The 26,565-nt window shown below is 42.1% G+C and overlaps 1 protein-coding gene across 1 annotated transcript in view; it reads right to left on the minus strand.

Moving 5' to 3' along the window:
- F13A1 (coagulation factor XIII A chain) overlaps positions 1–26,565 on the minus strand; it is a 136,695-nt gene that overhangs the window by 93,492 nt on the left and 16,638 nt on the right. The window contains exon 3 of the mRNA XM_060110217.1: positions 4,289–4,540. Within this exon, the coding sequence (XP_059966200.1) occupies positions 4,289–4,540 (252 nt within the window). The remainder of the gene's footprint in view (positions 1–4,288; positions 4,541–26,565) is intronic.

The following is a 26,565-nucleotide window of genomic DNA, read 5'->3' on the forward strand; positions in this document are numbered from 1 at the left end:
CACAGTCTCCTGTGCTTTGTAATTATTATCTTGTGATTATTATGTAAACCAGCGGCCCTGTGAGTGTGGTCCCTGCCCAGCAGCATGAGCATCCCCTGGAAACTGGTTAGAAATACAAGTTCTCAGGCCCCACCCAGACCTCATCACTATGAGAATGCTGCACAGGAACCTGTGTTTTAACAAGTCCTCCAGGTGATTCTGAGGTGGTCTGAGTTGGAGAACCACAGCACGGTTGGGGTCTGTGTACCCGCAAGGTTCTCATCTGCGGATTCAACCCACCGCAGATTGTGTACTATGTTTACCCTCTCTGTTGGTGGAATCCATGGCACACAAGGAATATGAAGGGCAAATACAGGACTTGAGCATCCGTGGAGTTTGGGTATCTGTGGCGGTCCCTGAACCAATCCCCAGGGCTTCCGAGAGACGACTGTAAATCTTTTTTCCTCTCACCGCCCCACACCCAGTGGCAATTAACGTCTAGACATTCATACATGTTTTGGGTAACTGTTTATGATGTTTCTCGGGCAGCACAGGTGTCAGCACGGAGAGATACAGGATTCCTACACGTAGAGATGTGACCACCACAATATCCCCAAGAAATTGGCAGAAATGTTTGGACTTTCACAGGCCAAGGAATTAAGGGGTTGTGGCAGTTTTCTCTGGGTTCTGGGGACCGGGGCAGACCCATCTGCCATGTTCATGTAGTAAGCCTGCTTCCCACCTCCCAACTCTCACGTCTCCTCCAACAAGCCTCCAATACTCCCTCCTTGATTCTTGCTCTCAACGGATGATTTTGCTTTACACTTTACTGAGAAAAACAGAATCACAGGAGAGAACAACCTCATCCTCCTTCCACTGAGTCTAGAAGACCTGCACCTTCACCCGTATCCTACTTTGCTCCTGTCACAGTGGGGGATGGATAGTCCCACCTATCAAGGGCTCTTCACCTGTTCCCTAGATCCCACCTGCTCAAGGATTTCTCTAAGTCAGTGACTCTCAACCGTGTCTTCAAGAATCATCTACAGAGCTTTTTATAAGCCCTAAATGCCAAGCTGCAGTCCAGACCAATCAGAATGTTTGGGTGGGGAGACCGTGGTGTCAGTGGCCAAGCCCCCAGGTGATTCCAGGGTGCAGCCAAGGCTGTGAACCACCACCCTCCCTCTGGGCTGTAAACTCTTTCTCCTGGTTGGTCTCCAACACCAGAAAATTATGTCCACTCTGTCCTGTCTTTAAGAATTCTCCTTTGACCTTCGTATCACCATCTCTGTTTCACAGCAAGTCTTCTTGAAGGAGATGATAATACCTGTGCCTCCACTTTCTCACCTCCCATTACATTGTAGCCCGTGCCCATCTCTCTGATTTCTGTCCCCATCACACTAGTAAAACAATCTTTCTAATTTTCCCAATGACTTCTGTCGTTTCACAGTGTATGGCCACTTTCTTTTCTTATCCGACTCAACTAACAAGCAGCACTCCAAAGAGCTAAAGCCTGTCTCCTTGAATCAATTGATATTCTGACTCTGTGACACCATGTTCTTCTGATTCCCTTTTATCCCACTGGCTACTCTTTGTCAATCTCCCTGTCCTTTGTTTAGACTCTGATTGTGGATTATACTAAATCCATCCTTGTTCTTCCTTTAAGCTTGCCGCTAGCTCCTGCTGGCGGTCATATTTATATCTCTAGCTCAGCTATCTCCTTTGAGCTCTAGAGTCACCTATTCAAGTGCCTACTAGAACTCTCTGGTTTTATTCTCACCTTCCGCTGATCAGCAATGCCTAGGGGCAATGCCTCTCTGCTCCTTTTCTGTAATGCAGCATCTAGTGCCAGCACCATGTCATCTCTAGATCTATGTCACTCTTTCGGAGCAGAGGTACCTGGCAGCTGCTCACCGTGGCTACAATGGAAGACCAAGGCAATGATCAGGTAATTGAAGGTTATTAGACCATCCACCTCCTGAATGGTCTTCCTGTAAAGTCAGTATGTCAGGCAACATGACTAACCCTTTTCACCTCTAGAAGAGAGGCCACATAAGTGCAAATGCATGTAGACATGTGTCCCATTTTACACGGATGATGTAATCCAGAAAAGCTGTTAATAAACCAAAGTTTGGGCAGATCATATCATTCTTTAAATACCTTAGGGTGTTGGATAGTTATATGAAGTTGTATGATTTTCTTTTTGTGATGCCAATAAAATCAATAACAAATTCTTGGTTTACCTATTTTATAAGTATGGCTTTTAAAAATACAATTTTCTTATATTAGGCCACCACCTACGTACTCCACCATCTCAGCCTCCTTTGCTGATTCCTACTCTGTTAGACCCCTAAATGTTAGGGTCCTTTAGGGCTTGATAGGACATCTTCTTTCCTTCTGAATCTATATTTTCTCCAAAGGTGCAGATAAGTCCCAAATTCACATCTCTGATTCTCATCTTACCTATCAGGGTATCTCCGGTCATTTCTGGTTGAGTGTCTGCAGTTATCTCCAAGGAAACATATTCAAAGTCTTAGTTTGTCTCCACCCCCTCACTCCCCTCAGTCTTCTCCATTATCCACTCATTTGCAGTTGTATCTGGTTGGCAAGGTTACTATAAACAGATCCCTGTACCTTTGAACTGCACATGGCCCAGTTAGCAGCTCCTGTCACCTTGAAGGTTTGTCTCATAGATAAGGATTATTGGGTATAGGATGATGGAGGTGGCGAGTGGGGAGTATAGGATTAGCTCAGTGCCATCTATTGGAATAGACAGTTCAAAGAAAAGGTCAGTAGGATCCAGGTTTATGTTATACAGGAGTAGAAAACATTGTTGTTCACTTATTATCTATATGTAAGTTCAGATCAAGCCTGATTTAAGTGCAACTCTCACCTTCAAAATCAGCACTAATATAGACCCAGTTTGGAAGATATTGGAGAGAAATGCATATGGAATAAGATGACGTGAGAAGTCTTTGGTCCCATCAGCTTTTATATGTTTCATTACCTTATTTCTTAAGATCTAAAAGTGGACTCTCTTCTCTCAATTTTGCTACAACATTTGCATCTGCCTCTGGAACTTAAAATCAGCCTCATGCCAAGTATGGAAGCAAGGGTCAGACAAGGAAGAGCAGAGATGAGGATAGGGAAAAATACTGTGTGTGACTGAGTCTTTAAATTGGATTGGTAGAGAAATCCTTGGACTTGACTGAGTTTATTTGACTATAACCAGATTAAGTTTCTGCAGCAGCCAGAAGGGAAGACTCAAAATAGCAGTAGAGATTAAGCTGTATTGTATTAAAATAAAGTTACATGTTTGCATCTCCAGAGTTACGGTTTATGAAGTGTGCATGTACTATGCATATAAACAAATTTGTGGAATCTGTTAGACATTCAGGCTTTCTCTTCTTGAATTAAGGAGACAGAGAAATTAGTTCCACTATAGACAGGGTCAACTTTATTCTATTTTTCTGAAGCCAGATTATGGATCCTAATAGTTTTTTTAAAAAAATTGAAGTATAGTTGCTGTACGATATGAGTTACAGCTGTACATATATAATACAGTGATTCACAATTTTTAAAGGTTATACTCCATTTATAGTTATTATAAAATATTGGCTATGTTCCTCATGTTGTACAATATATCCTTGCAGCTTATTTTATACCTAATTGTTTGTAACTCTTAATTCCCTACCGCTATATTGCCCCTCCCTCTTCCTTCTCCCCACTGGTAACCATTAGTTTGTTCTCTGGGAGTCTGCTTCATTTTGTTATATTCACTAGTTTGCATTTTTTAGCTTCCACATATAAGTGGTATCACATGGTGTTTGTCTTTCTCTGTCTGATTTCGCTTAGCATAATGCCTTCCAAGTCCATCCACATTACTGAAAATGGCAAAATTTTGTTCTTTGTTATGGCTGAGATTATATATATAGATATATAGATATATATATACACCACATCTTCTGGATCCTAATAGTTTTGAAAGTCAAGTTAAAGAAACCCTTTTTGTTTACAGAGCAATAACATACACAGAGGTGATACCATCAACATATAGCTCCACAGTTAACTAATTGTGCAGCTTTAGGCAATCTTCAATTGTTTCCTGCAATAAATCTATAGCAGCATTAACTTCAGGTTATGCCCTCATATACATGAGGACAAATTTTGTATCTTTTTCTATCTTTAAAATATGGAAAGTGTATGTAGGAAAGGGATGTCTTGTAGAATAATTTTGCTATCATCCAAAAAGAGACGCGTTAGAAATATAGGAACTATTTTTGTAATAAGAAAATAAATCCCTGGCCCTTACCTTCACACCAAGGATTGAAGAGAATGTACGTGTCTGTTTCTGGGTTTCGGCTGGTGCGGATTATACCATAGGGGGTCCAGACAGCAACATACATGCGGAACTTCCCCACAATGCAGTCTGGAGAAGACTGGACGGACAGCCGGACAGACCTGTCCTCTCTCGTGATAACTTTGGCTCCCCACTTGCCACCCTGCAGCTCGGAGACCACAGGGACGGGGATGTAGGTTCCCTTGTTCTCCTGAGGGTAGCGACCTATGAGAAGAAAGAAGGAGTATAGCATTAAGGCGATTTCACAAACCATTTTGTTCTCACTCTGTCACCTTTATAGCTAAAGGTGGGAAATAATTCATTAGACTTGAAAGCCTGAAACTTGGGTTGGAATTTCACTTTGGCCACCAACTTGCTGCCTGATGGTGGTCAATTTTCCTAACTTCTTTGAAGGTCAGATTTGTCCTGTCTAGATTAAAAAAAAAGAATAACAGTGCTTACAGAGGTTTTTGTTGGTTGATCAATGAATTCAAATAAGATGTGGAAATACTAACCTTGGAGGCAGAAACAAAAACAGAGCTTATAGGATAATGTGAAGTCATCAGTACCTGAAATTCTGCCCTCTAAAAACGTAGAATTGCTTTTTTAGGGGTGTAAGGCAAATGTTTTTGTTTATTCTGAATACAATTTTATTATTTGTTATACTACCTATAATAGAGCTACATTTATAAGTTGTCCATATGTCATTATTTTTGTATTTAACTGAAACGTATTTATTGCCAACGTCATTAGTAATTTAGGCTTATGTCATGGGCAAGAATTCAGGCTCCAGACGCAAATTACCTAGGTTTGAATCTTGGCTATGCTACTTCCTTACCTTTGTAACCTCTGGCAAATTACTTGACCTTTAGAGGTCTCTATTTTCATCTCTTTTTCTCTATCAATAAATGAGAATAATAATACTACACAGTTGTTATAAAGCAGAAACTAACACACCATTGTAACGCAATTATACCCCAGTAAAGATGTTTAAAAAAAATACTACACAGTGATGAAATAAAATAATACACGTAAGATGCTTTGCACATAACTTCTCATGCATAACAAATTTTTAGCTATTATTTCAACAGGAAATTAAACAGCAGGGTATTTTACCATATGTCCAGGCTCATCATACTTTATGCATAAGCTATCTCAGGGTAAATCTTATTTCTCTTTATTGCTGCCATTTTGGGCCAAATTCTAATTTCATGATGTTGACCTCAAAAGTAAATTTTACCACTGGGTTCCTGGAAAATCAGAGTCTTCACTGCGAAAGTCAAACCTCACAGCATTCTTTAACTCTTTGGCTTACAGTTCAATTTATAGTTTGGTTTACAGAATAGTCAAATAGATAGATATTTTAAACTGGAGCAAACCCTTCATTTATGAACGTTTCCCAAATGTATTAGACATTCAGTTCTTCTTGACTTGAAGAAAATTACAAATCAGACCAATACATCTAAATTATGTTGATTGTAAGCAAAAGAAACTTTAAAACTTATTCACTTCAATTGCTTAACATAAACCAGGTAGAGGATTCTACATTAAAACAAATGAAAACAATGATTCTTTTTGGCCTCTCCAGTTACTGAGGTCTTTAAAGGGTTCTTTGGTAGGCATATTGTTGAAGATAGAGCGTTCTAAGGAGGTAGTTACATAAGCTGCCACTGTGTAATTCTGTGAGATACTTAATCTTAATGACAATAAATGTATACAGCGCAAGCCAGGGAGAAAGATTAGAACCCCAGTGCTTTGCTGTTGTTAGGGGTGTCCGTTTATCAACACTCAGTATGAATATTATCATAAATCCAATAAAGCCTTGAAAATGTTTTTCTGCCAAGGTATGACAGTGTGTCTAGGTTGTGTTCTTGGGAATACATGGGGCTCAGCTTCCCGGAAGCCTGGATATAAATCCACCTGCAAGAACTGTTTGTTCCAAAGGCACCGCCATCCCCATACTTCCTGTATATGCGCCTCTTTGTACACATTCAAACTGAGGGATGAGTTTACCCTTTTCTCTGGAGGCATTGTTGCTCTCTGGAGCCTCCATCAGTGCTGAAGTGTAGACATCAAAAGCAATCTTGCCAGCTAAAGGGGACCTTAATTCATTTATTACAGTGACTCCTGGCAGCTGTTGCCACTAAATACTGACTTGCATTTAGAATCCATGGTATTAAATATGACACAAGTTTGGTAAAAATAAACTTTTGGAGATAAAATCTGTGCGATAATGACAGACTTATAAGATTTAAAGAAAAAGGATGAAAGGAATTTTAAAATGAACTACATAAGCAGGCTCCTTTAAGAATACCAAAGAATTAGGAGTGTATCAAAAGCTATGTGCTATGAGACTCAGCTTCACCTTTGTACTAACATCCACTATTGTCAGGGGTATCGAAACAACCAAGACAATTGCTAGTTTCCATTGTTACACTTCCTGTTATGATTTCAAAGACATATTAAATGTTATGTATCAAATTCAAGTTATACAAAAAAAAGTAAAGAAAAAGGAGAACCATGTTTTTTTTCATGCTGGCTTTGAACCCAGTCACAACTTAATCTAAAGGCTAGTTTGTTTGAAACTTATTCCTTCCTGCAACGATATTGCCTACTGTGTGCTGGGCATTATTCTAAGTGCTAAAGACACCACAGCAAACAAAACAGACTCCTGTGCTCACAGAGCTTATAGTCTATGGAAAAAGCCAAGCCCGTGCTATTTATGATATGCATGTTATTGTTTTACTCCTTGTAACAAACTGTGAGAGGGAAATCATTATCAGCATCCTAATTTGACAAATCAGGAAACTAAGACACAGGGTCATTAAGCAATTTGTCCAGGGTGATACAACTAGTAGCCAGTGGGTTGAGATTTGAACCAGTCAGTCTGGCTTAAGAGCCCGGGAGTTTAACTTCTAAGCTCTACGGCAGTTGTATGTGCAGACAATGCTTTGGCGTTGGTGAGAATTGTGATGACATTCTGACTCTGCAATTAACTCTTGGTGCTACCTAGGGCACATTTCTTAATTGTCTGAAGTTCCATTTCCTTGTCTCTTTGCAGTCCTGGAAATGGGAAGAAAATAGCTTTTGTAATAGAATGAAAGCTTTATGCGCAGCACGCAGTAGAGGTTGACTCACGAGACATCATTTATTGTTTGTGTTTTAAACATAACAGCTACTGGAAAGGAAAGCTAGAAGGAAGAAGGGGTGATTTCCCCCCACCCCACTGCCTTCTCTGGTTCTAAACCTGAAGAAGGTGGGTGTGTCCCAGGGAAAGCAGGTTACTTTTCTTGAGGGAAGTACTGTGGCCGAGGAGAAAGCAATACAGCTGGCTCTGACCCTTCCTGTGTGACCCTGGCAAAGTACTCATCCTCTCTCAACTAAAACTTCACGTATTCTGTAAAACGGGGATAATATGGTCATAGTTTGTGATGGGGAGGACGGCTTAATATGTGGTAGTCATTGTTATTGTTATTTCCCCCTCTTCTCAGCCTTTCTGATTCCCCTAATTCATCCTTTCTCTGTTCCAGGAGCGGGAAGACAGGATGGGTTCACTAATAGCCAACCTAGAGAACCCAAATCTACTTACAAAGGCCAGTTCATTCAAGATTCAAAGATACTGAGCTGACTAATGTTTCCATCTAGGAAACGTGCACAGCCCCTGCTCCCCCCATCTGCTCCCCCCCGCCAAAGTGACGGCATTCAGTATTAACCGAAAACCTTAATAATTCCAGAATTATCATAGAAGAGTTATCTAAAACCCACCCTTCACTAAAAAAATCTGGTTTCCTGAATCACTGTGGTCACTGTCATCTCCATTCATGACTTACGTAGGAGGTGGCAAACTTTATGGTCCATGGGCCAAATGTAGCTCGTTGCATGTTTGTGTAAATAAAGCTTTATTGGAACACACTCCTTCATTTGTGTATTACTGTGCTACAATAGCAGAGTTGAGTAGCTGTGACAGAGGCGATATGGTCTGCAATGCCTAAAAGATTCACTAGCTGGCCCTTACAGTAAAAGTTTGCCAACCTCTGCCTTAGAGAGTTTTATATTTTATTTCTTTAAGGGGTGATTGATTATAGACACTCAGTGTCAAAGACTTGGGCCTAAGAAGAAAATATCATCACCTAGTTTTTTCTTCAAAGAGAAATACGTTACTAAACTAATAACAAACATCTTCCCTGCTATGGGGTCAACATTTAGTTTCCTTAAAACCTCCTAGTTAAATCCTTCACAGTCTCAGAGGGTACTGAAGACATAGGAAATGGGTTGTAACTTTTTATTGATTTCACTAGACACAGCTAAAATGTTCAAGTTTATTACTGTAAAAGTTGTTTAGCGTTGCCAAGGCAGTTCACAGAGAGATGGAAATAAAGCACAACAGGAATGGAGGTTTATTTCCCCGGGTCCCTGTGAGGGAATGTTTACAGATGGGAAACGGGGGTTCTGTGAGGTTATCACATGCAAGACATCCGTATAATCGGGCAGAGGCAGACACGGGCGGGGCACGGACTGAAATCTCTGCGCCGGAAACTCCGTTCTCCATTTCCTGCATCGTGCTGCCTCTGTGGGGACGGTGGGGGAATGCTGGAGGAATTACGAAGAGGAGGAAGCCAAGGGGAGACTAGAGCTGCAAGATTTGACAGGACAGGAAGCAGAAGGACAGTTAGGACTGCAGTGGTGGATACGGCCTGTGTGAGGCGGAAGTATGAATCCAAGGGCTTAATCACTGGGGGTGAGTGAGAAGACCTGGCAGACGGGGGCTTCCAAAGAGGGTCTCTGGGCTGCAAGGGACATGAGTTGGGAAGGTTTTTAAGGTGATGTCAGTGACAAAAGGGAGAAGGGAGAAGGAGAAGGACGCCACTCATTCGGTCAGGCTGTGTGGCACAAGACCAGCCTATGGAGGCAAATCAGGAACATTCCAAAGGGACAAAAAAGAACCCAGATTCGCAGGCCTTTTCATATGCACCGTATGGAAAGGCTGATTATTAATGTGAGACCTGATGTGTCAATAGTACTTCAGGGTCTTGTCAGCTGCTCCGCTGCACCATGTTTAATTCTGAATGTAATGATTTCAGTGACAGCTCTGGGGAAGAATTTTCCTGGATCGAACTGTGAGTGAAGAAGTTGTGACAGAGTAGTATTTCATGTCGCTAAATAGCCCTCTCCCCTTGGAGGTAGCACGTTTAAGAGACCTCAATCAGCCTGCACTCCGGAATACCCATCCATCGACATCCAGGATGGCCCAACAGCTACCCTTGGCCAAATCTGGATGTGAACTTCGGCCCTCCAAAGGTGACCGCCATGCACACGTTTGCTGAAAGCAAATAGTGCCTGCACAGACATTTGTTTTGCTTTTTTCCAAAATTGTGTAACTTTCACGTTAAAAAAATCTGAGCAAGAAAAATAGAAGCAGGAAATATAATATCCCAGAAGGGATTCTCATTTTGTTTTTAATAACGTAGTCTTTGAAATTGGACTACTTACGAACCATGAAAAAATATAATTACCAATTGCATTCTTTCACACTTAACTAAAATGGGTGTCATTTTCCCAAGTGATCTAGAAATTAACATATGCTCTTAGTTTAAATGTTTGTTTTCATCTGTAAATCATTTTTGAGGCCACACTAATACTACTTGTAAGGGAAAATTCGCTTGGACCATATGCCTATATTCAAAGGCACCCATTCCTTCTTTAATCTGACTCGCTCTTTATATATAATATATATACGTGTGAATACAGAGAGATGCACCTACCTTAACATCCCACTGCTTGTAACGGGGAGGAAGAGGATGAAAACACTTAATTCCTGTACAATTTTATTCTTTACTGACCTTGGCTCAATGGGCCTGAGCTTTTTGCATGGCTTCTTCATATTCGTGTCATTTACATGGTGGGCAAGAGAAATCCACCTCCAGCTCAGACTCAGCCCTACGTGACCTTGGGGGAAATTTGCTCTCAATCATTCATTTTACAGACCTGAGAACCCACTGCATGCAAAGCCCTGCATAGGTAACACCCCGCAGAGGAATGTGCTGCATTAAAAAAATTACTGTTTTAGTAAGTGGATGGCTTGGAATATTTTTACATTAAAAACATAATGTCCTATGTGATGATTAGGGTCCCAGGTAGTCCAGGAAGGCCACTAATTAGCCTACAGTGTGGTCAGCAGAGTTGAATAGGGTTGCTAATAGAATCATTCTGACTTCACCTTGCTTATACCTAGAACCTGGGAGGACATAGGATGGAGGAGGAGGATGTACCTGTAACTGAAGAAGGCACGCCTGTCAGTCACTTTTCCCTGGTGCTCTGAAATGGGGAAGTGTGAACCTCAGGACACCCCTGCTTCTCATCTCTTGGGCACATCATCCGTAACTCAAGTGGCCATAGTCTGTGTTCCACCTACGCTATACTCAATGATAATACTCTTGGTCATGAGAGTCTTAATTAATCACCAGGAAACCCCAGACAAAACTTTTTTTTTTTTTAATTTTTTTTTTTATTTTATTTTTTATTTTTTATATATTTTTTTCTTTTTGCGGTATGCGGGCCTCTCACTGTTGTGGCCTCTCCCGTTGCGGAGCACAGGCTCCGGATGCGCAGGCCCAGCGGCCATGGCTCACGGGCCCAGCCGCTCCGCGGCATATGGGATCCTCCTAGACCGGGGCACGAACCCGTATCCCCTGCATCGGCAGGCGGACTCTTAACCACTGCGCCACCAGGGAGGCCCAAAACTTTTCCTCCTTATTAACTTAGATATCTATTTTTCTTATTAACAGAACTGAAGATATTGTTTTATTGCTTTATAGACCCCACAGAATACCACAATGCCTTGTAGGTGCCAATAAATGTCAATGGACTGAACTGAGACTTTTGCAGATGCCAAGTCCCATTAAGAACATCCCACAGACTTTAGAAGCCCTGGAATGAGAGCCTGTGGTAACCAGTTGTCAATTCCAAGCACCCTTCACAAGAGACAAAAATTTCTGGTTCTAAACTTTTTCCTTCAAGGGGTACTTTTCATTCATATATAAATACATTTCAAGCTGAGCTCTGACTCCACCTAACTGCAGACTTTCTTTAATAGTGAATTCTTATAAGAGGATTGTCTCTAAGGAACTCATGAATATATCATGTCTCCAGCCGGGAAGGTAAATTTCATGATGTTAATTCATTTTTCCATTTGATTCATTTGTTTTTCCCAAGACACACCTTTCATGTTCAAAATAATCAATCTGTTTCCAAATGGGCCCTGGAAGTATTACCGTGACAGCATGATGCATGGGGCAGGACTGGAAGTGTGAATACAGCAGCCTTGTAAAGGGAAAGTAAACCTTGTTTTAAGCACCTTAGAATGGAATGGGAGTGCACAGGGACCGGGATGGAATAAGTCTCTGAATAACTTTTAGGAACACCAGGTTACCAACTACAAAAACAAAACACCACCACCAAAAAAGAAACTATCAAAAAACGCACAAAAATCTTGGATGGTAACAACTAAGAGGAAAGCAACATAAATGTTCAAAAGCGAATCATTTCATTACGGAACTCAGGAACCTACGCTTTCTATCTAATACCTTGCCAGTGGGATGTATATATAAAGTTTACTTATCTATATTTATTTATTTGGATGTTTTCTAAAGGAAGAAAACTTCCTGGCAATGTTTATTCTAGCAAACCAGAGAAGGAAGGGAAAGCTTCTTGAGGACAGGGACTGACTTTTGTTTAACTTTGTACATCCGGTGGCTTGCATCATCTTGGAACATAGTAGGCTCAATAAATATTTGGTAATTTGATGATAGCTATATTCTTTAAGGTGTCTGGTCTACCTTATTTCACTTTCAACACTTCCTAAGTCTCTTAAAATATTTTTTTGGAGTAAGGTGTAATTCTGTGAAATATATATGAAACCAGCACTGTGCAAGGCTCTTTGAATGATTCAGGAAAGATAATAAGGCCATGCCCGATGAGGGCCATCAGCGTTACAAAGTCCATGCCTCAGATGACCGACCAAGGTAATAATCTGGACATGAGGAGACAAGGGCCTGGCCCAGGGTGTTGCCCACAGCACAGAGAGGAAGAAAAGGACGTGGGATAAAATTCAGAGGACACGTCAACAACATGGAGATAAAATAATTTCTTCCTTGGCGAAATAAGACCTTAGGGCTCCTTCAACAAAACTGACCACATTTTGAACATGCCTCCAGCATGCCGAAACGCAAATCATCACAGCTGGTTGGTGCAGTGGAAACCCGGAGAAGGAAGCAGCTAAAGGTGCTACAAAGTGAGAGAGGATCCCTCTGAGAAGGTGGCTTTGGGATATAATCTTAAAAGTGGACAAGGCAGGAAGGAGCCTTCCTAGCGGAGGGAAGAAGGAAGGCACGGATTGTGAGGGAACCACGAGATGCCTGTGGTAGGAGAAGCAGCTGATCTGGGCAGGGTGAGGACCAAAGGGACCTTTGACACTGTGCAAAGGCCTCTAGGCTGTGTCCTAGGAAGGACTGGAGAGGGGGCAGGAGAAGCTTTACTTGGCCTGATGAGATTTGTGCTTCAGGAAGATCACTCTGGCTGCAGGAAGGAGAATGGTTTGGTAAGGGATGGGGGTGGAGGGAAACCAGTCAGAGGGTTGCTGAAGTACTCGGGTGTGGCATGTACGTCATCCCTAGAGTGATACTGGCTGGCTCTGGAGGGAAGATAAGTGCCGGATGCAGAAGAAATACAGGCTTGGTCAGGTATGAGATGCTCGTTCTCAGTGAGGAGGGTGGAGCCAAAGGGGACCCCAGGTTTTTTTCATTCTTCACCGAAGAGTTTTTGAGTGCCTACTAGGTGCTGGACACTGTGGATATTGGGCCACAGCCACAAGAAAAACAGTCATCCTCTCGAACCCTGAGACTCATGACCAAGCTGCAAGCCTAGTCAAGCCTGCTGCTTTGTAAGGCATCTGCTCCAAAAGCAGGGCCTGGTGTGATTAACTGCCACACAGATTTACTCAAGGAAGCTAGTTTTCTGGGAATCCCCTTAACCCCATGTGTGTGTTGACTCTGGAGAGAAGGCATAATATTTTTAGTCTTTAAGAAAAAATAATCAACATAAAATCTCTACGATTTAGATGAAGTTGGTTATAGAACGTAACATTGCACTGAAGATTTGTTCATATGGCTGATCCAATTCCTAAAGAACAGGAGAAATAGAAGTTGGAGAAGGTGGATTTGAGGTCCAGACTGTCCACTGGGGAATAATAACTACTGTTTGTGCTTATTTACTGAGCCTGTCGACAGCCTGGCTGCTCTCAGACCCAAGGCCCACACCTCCCAAGATCCTCTTCTTGGTTCCCAGGAAGCCCCCTTCCCAGGCTCCATTGCCCTCTGGGTTGCCCTCTGAGTAGGTTTGGCCAGTGAGGGGCTCTGGAGACAGATGGGGAGATGCTGCATTTTGTGTCTCCGTCTCTCTCTGCTTCTTGTGGGGCTGAGTCTCCTCCATGGCTCCCAGATCTCAGGAGTGGCTGCTTGGTCCTGGTAAGCCCTCCCCCTCGTCCATGTGCCCCAGGTCCACAGTTTTCTGCTGATACTAACTCCTGAGTTGCCTCACTCTGACACCCGTTTGGCTTCTTAGTTGTTCTCTCACCAGTGTAATCAATTCCTTTGATTAAACTTCTGTGTCTACTTTATGCTCTGGGCCCTGACCCTGCAATGTGTTAGATCTTGTCCTAATACTTTATATTGGCTTTAGGAGTTACATCCATTTAATATCTGGGGAAACTGGGGCTCAGAGAACTTAAGTAACTAGCTCTGGGTTACACAGCTATCAAGTTGCAGAACAATGATTTGAAATTCCAGGTCTGTTTGTTCAGTCCAGCACTCATGTCTGGGGAAGGTAATCAACCTCTCTTAGTCTATTTTCCATCTGTAAACCAGAAATTATAAAAGGTGAGCATTGAAATAATAATGTGTGATGGGCATGTCATGCACTGAACAAATGATTATTATTTTTATGGCATCTAACGGTTACAACAGCAAATAAAACTCATTAGACCTATTTTATTTTTATTTCTGAGCATGAATTAAAATGGGGCTGCTGATGTGGCATGGTGCAGGGATTTACTCAACAGGCATTTACTGAGCACCATTTAAGTGCCAGGCACTGTTCTAGGTACTGAAAATATAGCGATGTCCACACAGGTTCATGGAGCATACTGTCTAGTGGGGGTAAACAGACAATAGACAAATAAATACATACAACATCAAACGAAGATAAATGCTATGAAAACATAAACAAAGCAGCTAAAGGGGACAGAGAGTGATAGGGTGGGGTGTTGATTTGGTGAGAGTGGCCAGAGCAGGACACTCTGGTAAGGTGACATTGAGCAGAGGTTGAAGAGCGGGGAGGAAATGAGCTGTGCAGACACTGAGAGGGGAGCATTAAAGTGCGTGCAAAGGTCCTGAGGAAGGTGTTCTTGGCAGGCTCCAGGAGTCTGATGTGCCTGGAGCAGAGAGAACACTGGAGAGAGCTGTGGGAGATGGGGTGAGAGAGCCAGAGGATCAAGCAGAGCCTTGTAGACTGTTGTCAGGATTTTGGAATTTATTCTTCTTGAGAAAAGAAATCAGTAGAAAACAGATATGGTCTACTTTAAGTCCTTCTAAAAAATCACTCTGGTTGCCATGTAGACTGTGGGAGAGTAATTGAGATTGCTATGAAGATCTCCTGACTTCCCATGATATGCACACATTGCTTTTTTGATCATGAAAATCCTTCCAAAAGAGGACAAACTAGAGATACGGCTAGAATATTTCTATCCCTGGAAAGAAATACATTTGCTTAAATCTGTTACTCTGTGATGTGAAACCTGATTACCATACCTTTCCTAAAAGCTGGTTTTCACAGCTGGGAGAGAACTGGACATTGAGGTAGGGAGGTGGTGTGAAACATGTGGCCACTTGAAGTACAAAGTTTACCTACACCACAGTTTTTTTCTAGGGAAATCTGTAGGCCTTCCCTGGCATGAGTCTGAATGAGGTTCTGTTGTTCTAACAATCCATCGAGGTTTATATCCTCTAGGATCTAGCGATATTGGGGAGAGAGGATGCTGGTTTCACAATGTCTAGTTTACTGTACTTTGATGGATTTCATGATTATGAACCAAATTGCATACTGGCCTTTTGTCCCTCCTCACTCCAACTGTTATGAAACAATTTCAAATGACGAAGGATGTTTACACATTTCTCGGGATTCTGCCATCCACAGGCTGGGCCCTGGAAGCCCAAGGAAGGTTTGGAGTGGGTGGGAAACACACTTTGGGCTGAAAGTAGGGACCACTGACCAGATGCACGGCAGCTAGCAGCTTTGGTGCCTATCTGTTTCTCAATCAGCTTCAGGAAGCATGCCATAAGGAATTCTCTCTTATAGGAACTGAATCTCCTCAACAAATGGCAATTCTGTGGAGTTAAATTCCATATGTTTGTGTTGTATCCATCATGTAAGCCGCCTGAGGCTAGCAGGTCTTATGAGATTTAAGAAGTGTCATTAGCTAACAAAGATAAGATCAAAAGTTTAGCTGAATGTCTTCCAAGCAAAACAGACCTCTGATGAACTTTTCACTAAGACAGTCAATTCTTGTTAATAATTTAATGGCAACAATAATGGGGAAAAGAACAAATCATTGGTAATTATAATAAAATATTTGTCTGTCTTTGGAATGCAAATATGTGAATGCAATACATAGCAGCAACTGTTAAATGAGTTCACATCACCAGAGATTAAACCAGTTCCTGGCAAAGCAAAAATCAATGTGGAGGGGCCTCCCTGGTGGCGCAAGTGGTTGAGAGTCCGCCTGCCGATGCAGGGGATACGGGTTCGTGCCCCGGTCTGGGAGGATCCCATATGCCGCGGAGCGGCTGGGCCCGTGAGCCATGGCCGCTGAGCCTGCGCGTCTGGAGCCTGCGCGTCCGGAGCCTGTGCTCCGCAATGGGGGAGGCCACAACAGTGAGAGGCCCGCATACCGCAAAAAAAAAAAAAAATCAACGTGGAGATAATCTAGGAATAAGAGGCAGTCCATTTGGTATCAGTCTGCAAGTGGATATTTACAATAAGCATTTATTTATACAGATATTTACTGGTTCTTATTATGAGCAAAGTAATATCACTTAACCTGGTGGTGAGTGTATAAGAGGCATGTGATATACTTCCTGTATTCAGTGAGTTTATAATGAAGCATCCAAGTTTAGACTGTAATTCAAGTCAGAAGACTAATTCCACACCAGAGTAACAGACCAAGAGCAGTGAATTGCTAGGGGAGCCAAGAACAAGTTTATTAAAGACATAACAACAAAGATAGAACTTGAAGGATGAGAAGAAAGAATGACAAGCACATTGCATTTTGTTAGTTCATGTGTATGTTTATGTGTGGATGTTCATTTGCCTATGATAGATGCTCATGGTTGCTTTATGAGCTGATCACTGCTTACATTTAAAAGCATCAGAAAACGTAGTGTACTCAAGCCAAGTTTTCACAATTGACATAAATCAACTACATAAGTGACCATGTAGAAGACCTGGTTTAAACACAAAGATGTAAAGGAATCACACCCTAGGTTGTACCAGCAGAGCCCTACCCAGGGACTCCTTGTGGGAAAAGGAGATTGTTCTTCTTCACATGTCCCCAAGGCCTTGAGATATATTCCAGTTTTCCTTCATTTCCTCCAGTAAACTTTTTAAATCAGCAAAACCCACTGATTTGTCTAACATCTTTAAATAGAGGTAATTGTCAAGTACCTCTTTATTTGTGGACTGAAGTTGTATAATTTGGCCTTCCATGAATGAGCCCACATCCAGTCTTTTGGAAAATGGCATGGTGAAGGAATTTTGTCTAAAAAATCTCTCACTGCTCTAAAACCCCATAGTTTAACTCCAAACTCAGAGCATGTACTCTGAAGTTTCACACTCTCTGCTGTGTGACCAAAGGATCCTCCCTTTGCGACCTCTGCTGGGCCTGTCTTCCCTGGTAGCTCCTGGAGGCCAAACATCTCTACACATCACCCCATAAAAAAACCATTTGGCCACTCGTTCTAAAGGACCTGGTCTTAGCTAACAGTTAATGGCAAGAATCTAAGAAATCCATTCTTCCTAAAATTTTAAGATCTGATAAGACATTATACTTCCTCTCACCTCCATATTTACTCTTTATGGAAATAATTCCCTAACATCTTAAATGAATAAATTGCCATAGTTGAATTCCATTCATTACATCAGCTTGGAGAGTGGGGTGGGTTCCTGTCTTTACTTTCCATTCAGTAAACCTGTATCCTTCCAAGACCTTATCAGATGCCAGGTCCAGTATCAGGCCAGGAATACTAGGATTGGCCAGTAATCACGATCGGAATTCCACAGATTCCTCCTTGAGGAAACAAACTAGGTATGAGGAGCTGGGTTAAGGCATCATTACAGCTTTATAAGTCATTACCATTATGCCTCGTGTCAAAATTGTACATTTTTGTTGTTTTAAGCCACCAAGATTGTAATTATTTTTTACAGCAGCAATAAAAAACTAACACAAACACAAAGAATTGTTGGCATGTCGTGAAGATTCATTAAATGTCATTTTATGAGTGATATTATTATCTGCCCTACACACATACTCACTCAAGTCTCCTTGGATATGAACTCTCAAGGATGAGCAATGTTATGGAGGTCGGGGGTCAGGGGTCACCACAGGCATAACATGGATGCACAACAGTGATAAGTGAGATAAACCCAGATAAGATTGGGAAATACTGAAAGGAGGTAAAAATAGTAGTGAGTACACACAGGACTCAGATCCTGATTTCTAAATGCTACTTTCTCCTAAAAGGAAGCAGAGTTCCTTGGAGAAATGGTTGATTTCAAGTCTGGTGCAAGGAAAATAAAAGATGAGCTTGAAACATCTTTTTGTGCCAGAAAATAAGAAAGTAAGGATACTGAGGCCAGTTGGAAAAGTTTCCAACTGGCAAAATTTAGGACAATTTGAACATCAAATTAATTAAAGATAGTAACAGATTTAAGTAACCTATTTAATTAAAAGAGGAAATCATGAATTCATATTGATAGCAATCATTCAATCAGTAAAAATTTGATGATAAATAGAATAATTTCACAGTCTGAAGGTACTTGCTTGTAAAGCACTTAGTAATTACAATGGGAACAAAGAGCAACTTGCAGTGGAGAATCCCGACAGACACCACTGTGTTGGATTCTGTGATGTGCTGCCCAGAGACTCCTCCAGGAAGGACAGATTTATCCATAGCTGCTGGGATTGATGGCAGAAAATGGTCCTTGGTGGGTCAGCCCTCTTTGGGAGCTACCAAAGCTGAAGAAACCAGCCTCATCCAAGGTTATACCTCATTTAGGAGCAGTTCACATCCAATGGATGATCAACATGGGTGTACAAAGGTCGAGTTCAGGTGCCCCCATAGCAAGAGAGCTCTGAAGAGCCGTCCCATCTCCATAGTTCCTCGTGGGGTCAGCTGTGGCCTTTGCTGGTACTACTTGAAGCTCAACTTCTCTTTCTGCCCAATTCTGCTTCCACAGAGGTTAATCCCAAGAGCATTCCATAATCAACTTCTTGTATGCTAATTTCAAAGTCTACTTCCTAGAGAACCCAACTTCTATAGACTGAATATGTGTATTACCCCCAAAATTCATATGTCATAGATGCAAAGGCTTCACTTAAACATACTACTAGAACATTATGCTAAATAAGGCTTCAGAGTAGCTTATAGAAACACTAGTATTACAGCCCTTTAAACAGTTCGCTAAAAGCTCCACATAATTGACAGTGGGGCCTTTGAGAGGTGACTAGGCCATGCGGTGCAGCCCTCATGAATGGGAAGAGTGTCTCTATAAAGGAGACCCCAGAGAGATCCCTTACCCTTTCTGCCATGTGAGTCCACAGTGAGAAGACAGCCATCTGTGAACCCGTAAGTAGGTCCTCACCACACACTAAATCTGTCAGCACCTTGATTTTAGACTTCCCAGCCTCCAGAACTGTGAGAAATAAATGTTTATTTATAAGCACCCAGTCTATGGTATTTGTTAGCAGCCAGAACAGACTAAGACACTGACCTATAACTCTTCCTTAATCAAGTAATCAAAATTAATTAAGGGGATCTAAAAAAAGTTATGTGCAACCGGGTAGGGTTCACCGAGAAGAGCTCAGCACCACTTCTGTGATATTACTGCCAAAGATACATAACCTGATTGTAATCACGAGGAAGCATCAGACAAAAAAACCCAAATTGGGAGGTATTGTACAAAATCACTGCCTTATAATCTGCAAACGTGTCAAGTAATGAAAGTCAAAGAATGACGACAAAAGTGTTCCAAATTGAAGAAAACTAGAGACGAGACATGACAACAAAATGCAACGTGTGATTTTGGACTGGATCCCCTTGCTATAAAGGATATTATTGGGACAACTGGTGACACTCAAATGGGGTCTGAAGATTAGATGATCATAATGTATCAATTATAATTTCCTGATTTTGGTTGTTATACAGGAGAACGTCTTTGCTCACAGGAAATACACACTGAAGTATTTAAAGTATTCAGTGATGATGGGACATAGGGTTGATAGCTCTTTAGTGGTTCAGGAAGAAAAACAGAAGTTCTTTGTACCACTCGTAAATTTTCTGTAAAGTGGAGTTTGTTTCAATTTTTTTTTAAACGTGTTAAACTACAAACAACAGAACAACATGGGTAACCATTGTTTGTACACTTATCTTGTACATCCATGTTCTCCTTTTTAAAAGTTTTTTATTTTTTGGCTTTTTAAAAAAATTTATTTTATATTGGAGCATAGTTTTCTCCTTTTTCTTTTCTTTTCTTTTTTTAGACCATCAGTGAAGTAGGTCTTTAAGTTTCTTAAGATGGGCAGTACTTTTTGAGCTTCTTCTCTTTGGAACACCTATATCGACTCTTCAAAAATACGTGGTGAAGGGAGCCTCCGAGTTGCCCTACACTAGGCAACGTCCTATCTCTCTAGGCTCATCCTTCAAGAAGCATCAGCTCTAAGAGAATATAGGACTGATGATGAGCAAAATGTCAAGGAGGAGCTCAACTCCTTGCATAGTAATGGAAACGGGATCCAAGGCTGAAGAAATCAATATGGGGGCTGCTACTTAGTAAAGCATTGAAGCAGGGATGGCTGAGCTCCCACAAGGTCAGGTTCACTGTGCCATACAAATCTAGGGGATATGAGACAGAAAGCAAAAGGAGAGTTCTTTCTAACTTCTGAAGATGATTACCTTGTACTTGTTCCCTAAATTATCTGTGATTTTTTTCTTGAAATTTTATCATGATGGTTATAAGCACAAGTACTGTCTTTGTGAATCATCTTTATTTTTAAAATTTGGCTAACAATCCACTCAAGTGTCTTTGACATGTTTAAAGCAATTTGTTTCACAAATATGAAAGTTAGAAAAGACTGAGACGATGGAAAGGAAGTAATGGAGACAGTGTGTCATTTTCTGTCACTTGGAAATATGTTGCACAAATAAAAAAAGTTGTTTGATGGAAAATGTCACCCTAGCTGTCTCCACTGCTTCATTTCCATCATTTTAGTCAGAAAAACACTGTTTTTGTCTAGTTAATTGCTTCAGAATACCAAGGGCTCTTGTCTACCTTGCACACTAATTTTCCAGTGAAAATAGCATATACGTCAACCTAACTTTGAGATGTTGGACCTCTAACGTGGCTTGTCCCTTTGGGAGCCAGTTATAGGGCTGAGAGGGAAAGCTATTTTGTCTTTCTATTTTCCCAGTCAAGGAAACAGGACTTGAACTAGCATTCGTTCTTGCAAGTCCAAATGGAAAGCATGACACCTTCATTGGAAGAGTTGATAACATTGTGCTGACGGCTGCTTTCCAAAAAAATCCAGCACGTGTGTTTCTCCCCAGGTCACACCATGGTGTGACCAGGTCACTTCTCACAGTGAGAAGTGCTGCACACACTTCATTTAGCTGCTGGACTGCCGGACATCTCAGGGCCCAAAGATTCTCATTCTACGATGTCTGTTTTAGTCTGCGGGGGCTGCTTTAGTAAAATACCACTGACTGGGTAGTTTAAATAACAGACATTCATTTCTCACAGCTCTGGAGGCTGGGAAGCCCAAGATCAAGTTTTCTTGCTGTGTTCTCATGTGGTGGGGGAGAGAGAGAGCTCTGGTCTCTCTTCCTCCTCTTAAAAGTATACAAATTCCATCATGGGGCCATACCCTCATGATCTCGTCTAGACCTAATTATTCCCCAAAGGTGCCACGTCCAAACACCAACACTTGTGAATTTGGGGACCAAGACATTCAATCCATAGCAATGTCTCTCATCCCTCTTCTCCATCCCCTCTCCCTCACAAAAGGTCTTTCAGTTGTCCTGCCCAGACTATACCTTAACCCATCCCCTCATACCTGGTCTCTTCCCTCAAGGAGGAATCAGTGGAATTCAGATCCTGATAACTGGCTGGTCCTAATATTCCTGACCTGATGCTGGCCCTGGTATCTTAAAAAGTCTTGGAAGGATACAGGGTCCACTGGATGGGAACTGAAGACAGGAACCCATCCCCCTCTCCAAGCTGATGCAATGAATGGAATTCAGCTATGGCAATTTATTCATTTGAGACGTTAGGGAATTATTTTCATAGTGAGTAAATACACAGGTGAGAGGAAGCACAATGTCTTATCAGATATTAAAAGTTAAGCAAGAGTGGGTTTATTAGACTCTTGCCATTAGCTGTTAGCTAAGACCAGTTCCTGGATGAGTTGTCAAAGGCTTTTTTATGGGGTGTAGTGTGGAGATGTTTGGTGCCATAAGCCCAGAGGAAGTCCCAGCATAAGTGTTTCTGAGCCACTCAGTGGGTAATGCAAAATTTTTGATACATTTGGCAGACACTGCCTCAGTTCCCCCATATGCCTAAGGTAGGTTATAACTGTGTATCTTCTATGTCTAAACTGCTCACACTGAGAATGAGCACACACCTGGTTTCCATGCTGGTCAAGCCACCCTGATGGGACTCTGGTCTATTTATTTCCCTATTTGTTCCAAGTTTCTTTCAGTGCCCACCCTGTCGAGTCCTAGTCCTCTCCCAGGCGATCTGATTGAACTTCCAGCTAATTCAAGGCTGCCACCCCTACCCAGAACCCTGAAGGGTTACAGAGTACTGTAGCAATACCCTGTACAGCCCCCAAACCAGAGATCAGGAGAGAGGCTTAGCTCTTGTCTGCTGGAGGGCAAATGTGGTCACCTTCCTGCTCAGTCCCCTCGGGTAGCTTGCATCTCTTTGCTTCTGCAGCGAGGAGGTGCAAAGGTGCCCATACTGTGCCCCTGATGGCTCGCTGGGGCCCACTTCCAGCTCTGTGCTGGCTCCATTTCCTGTGGCGGGTTCTTCTTCCCTTGCCTTGCCTCATCTTGAATGGCTGTTTCTGCTTGACCTCACCTATGCTGGATGAGCTCACTGTCCCCAGTCTGCACTTCCAAAGCTAGATCAACACTACACCCCACTCAGTCCAATGATCTTGGCCACTTTTCTTCTCTTGAAATGGATTTTCTGTGCCCTGTTTGGACACTGGTCCCAACTGTAAGCATCATGAGATTGCTCCCTTTTCCCCTGTATATTCCTCTAGCTGTCTAGTAGCTTCCTCTCACCTCAGCTCTGATTTGACAATCCTATTCAAGGTTGCCTAGCTTATGCTTGTTTTCCTAGCATCCCATCTATTTAGTCACCTTCCCTCTCAAAAGTGTCCTGGTTTGGAGGACAAATTATAGGGTTACCCATGGAGCTCCATCAGACCCTGGTCTGGCCTTGGGCAAAAGTATATTTGATCCCTCTGTTGGGCATGGATCGTTCCCAGATCTGTAAAATGAGTGGGCAAAGTAATGGCTAAGATTCCTTCCAGCACCCTAACATTTATGTTCTGTGATTCTATGAAATATACCAAGCTTTGGATTGCTTCACCTTTAACAATGAGCAGATGCACACAGTAAAACATTTAGAGAGGCGTGCTTTTCAGAGCAGCCAGTCCTAACTGGATGCTGGGCAGTTACTCCCGGGTACTTCTCCTCTTTGGCTCTCAGTTTTTGCCTTGAATATAAACACAACCCTCAGCATCTTCATTCAACTCATGGTACCCTCCTCTCCTGCATCTCTCTATGTCTGACTCCCCAGGGTTTTCGTCTTTTCTCTCAAAACTTGTTCTTGGACTATGCATCTCACCTCTTTAGGATACTGCTCTCTGCAGGGTGTCGGAGAGTTATTTTTCAAAGCCAAGCTGTGCAAATTTACAAACAGGGGTCATTTGGGTAGTATTATCTACCCTCATGGAGCATTTTCGTTTTGTTAGGGGAGCTTCAGATGTTATGTGTTAATTCAGAGAAGTGACTACAGTGGAGGAATTCAACACGCTGTTGCTGGAATACCTTTCACGTCTCATCATAGAGACACTTGCCTCTCTACCTGGCTATAGACTTGGCAGGTGGCAATCTGATGTTCAACATATGGCTGGTGAACATAATGTGTGAATGAATGAATGAGATTGAAAATTTGTTTCTATTATAACCCATCTTATTATCAGTCTACACATTACTCCCCTGAAGCGTTTGCTTTTTAAGTATATTTGGTTTCACAAAGTGTGAGAATCTGCTCATCTCCAGGTTAGCAGGAAAGCAGGGATAATAGATCTCTTCTCTCCACTTTCCCCACAGGCATTTCTGATGAATAGATAAAGGGGGTGGATATCATTCAAGTCTCTCTTGATCTGTCATGAGCACAGAGACCTACACCATTTATTGAGCCCCCCTTAAACTGTTCTTGAAAACTAATGGTGACTTAATTGCATTTGATCATGTTAATGGGATTCTGATCTTTGACAAAAGATAGTTTTTCAGGGCTCGTGTTTTAATCTGACATGATGAAATGGATTGTTTAGGAAGTGTGATGATTTGCTGCGTGGAGAATCCAGATGCCACCCCGACACATGCAGAGAACCTGAGCTCTGAATTCTAGTTAGTGAAGACTCGTTCTATAAAAGATGGGCGCATCCTTTATGGGGTGGCCAGAGTAGGTCTCCCACACCACTGCAATCTCCATAAAACTCAAGGAGCCTCAAGAATGAGTGGTGCCCAAACCCCAAACGTAGCTGTCAGATTTGATTCAGTTAAGGATTCCTTTGTCATTAGAAATATGTATACATCAGCAGAACAATAAGCTCTTGGACTTCCAAGAAGGCCTTCCTCCCAGCCTGGAGGGTGCACATTTCCTATCCCTCTTGTGAAATTCCCAGTTCCTCAGGATCCATCTCAAGGACTACTTGCCTTGTCCCAAGACCTTAGCTTTCAACTCTAACCTAGGTCCCTCCTGACTGCCCAGCATCGTGACTACCTGCCTCTAGTACACATTTCTAGTAGATAATTGTATCAGTTCAGCACTTGATTATATACTGTATAGTTATATTTGTTTACTGTTTGTGGACTTCTTCTCACTCCAACTATAGTAGCTCTTTAAAGACATGAATTGTGTCTTAAATCCCCCATCTCACCCAGTGCCAGATACAGCAGAGGTTTCTGCATCCGAAATTCACTGGACCAGAGATGAGATGAGATGTTATAAAGGCACTGTAACAGAAGTGGAAAGGAGGTAGATAGGAACCTGAAGAAGCCACAGCAAGACTCCCCGAAGCACATCCAACAGTACAGCAAAGGAACCTCTAAATGGCTAAGCTAGGCTTCAGCCAGAGATGCGACAAAGCATTTACAGCATCCAGCCCAGCTCCCTGAAGCCTGAAGGAACACCTACAGACAGATACAAAAATTGCTGTACCTACCTCCTGAGGGTAATTTGCATTATCCTCCTAACTACATGAGAAATATCAAAATGTCCATCCATGGGACAGTGTGTATGTATGTATGAGAGAGAGAACAAGAGCAGGAGAGAAACAGACAGAAATGGAAGTAAGAGAAATTATAAGAAAGGGTAGAAAAAAATCAGAAGGGCTGAGATAATGAGAAGAAAGAAAAGGTGAAAAGGATAGTAAAAGAGAGGTACAGCGATTTATAGTCTGTCTTATGGTCGTCTAATACCTGTATGGTTCTGACTGCTGTTATAGTAATGTTTTATGAAAGTTATACTTCCTTAAGGAACACAATAAACATTTAGCTTTCCTATACAGTTGCAATATTCCAAATAAGGCTGGTAATTGGGTGATCTTATTAGCAAGCAACTATCACTAAGGAGTTCCAAGAGCTTTCCAGTTGTTCCCTCACCAGTTCTTACAACATGCTCATGGAGTAATGAGAGGGCACAGATTATGAATAATTAGTCCATTTTCATCCTTTCTTCAGTGGGTTTTAATTTCAATCAGTAGCTCTCTCTTTTCACAGACTGGAGACTTAAAACCAAGGGATAACAGTGGGCACATTCATTTTCATTAAATGTTTTTTTCACCCACCTTTGTCACCCCCAACTTCACAAACTGCAAGAACTTCTTAGAATTTATGTGGAAAAGCCAGAGGATGCCCACACGCTATAATCCCTGAGTTCAGATCATGAGTTCTGGGAGAATACAGTTTCAGTTATGTGATGCTAATTAGCCAAGGTTATGAATTCTAATAAGTGAAAGAGGTTAATGTGAGACACAAGTATGGAGATAGAACAGAGAGAGGAGCCAGGGTGAAGGCAAATTAGGGGAATAAAAAAGAGAGGGAGAAAGGAGGGAGGAAGTCAGGAAGCTGTGAGATTTCTCATTCCAACATCCATTGTCCTTTATATGTGCTCCCCAGAGCACACTACATGTGATGAAACACACTGACAACTCTGGTTCTCAGGATACTGAGCTTTGCTGAGAAACTCAAGCTCTGTAGGATGGGATTGGGTCACAAGGCAGTGAAAGGGGGCTCCCTGTAGGTCTCTGGCACTAGAATGTGCCTGGCAATCCCTCCTGCTTTGAGACTAAAGAGGCTCTGTCACTTCAGCTAGAACTGCGGGCAAATAATTCTGGGCAGAGCTTGGTCTGTGGTTTGTCAGGGTGCCTATTTGACTAATTAAGCTGTCAGCATGGATACTGCAGACACTGGAGAGTTTTGTTTGGAGGTTCAGTGATCGTTATCTTTTCCTGCTGCCAGGAGAGAAAAGACAGAGAGCAGTGGTCTCCTCTTGGCCTTTTTGACAGCCTTTTCTTATTTAGTAATAGTCCTTCACTGGAGAACCTCCCCCAAGCCCGCTGGTGCTAA

This window comes from Mesoplodon densirostris, chromosome 10, assembly GCF_025265405.1.
Source record: "Mesoplodon densirostris isolate mMesDen1 chromosome 10, mMesDen1 primary haplotype, whole genome shotgun sequence".
NCBI lineage: Eukaryota > Metazoa > Chordata > Mammalia > Artiodactyla > Ziphiidae > Mesoplodon > Mesoplodon densirostris.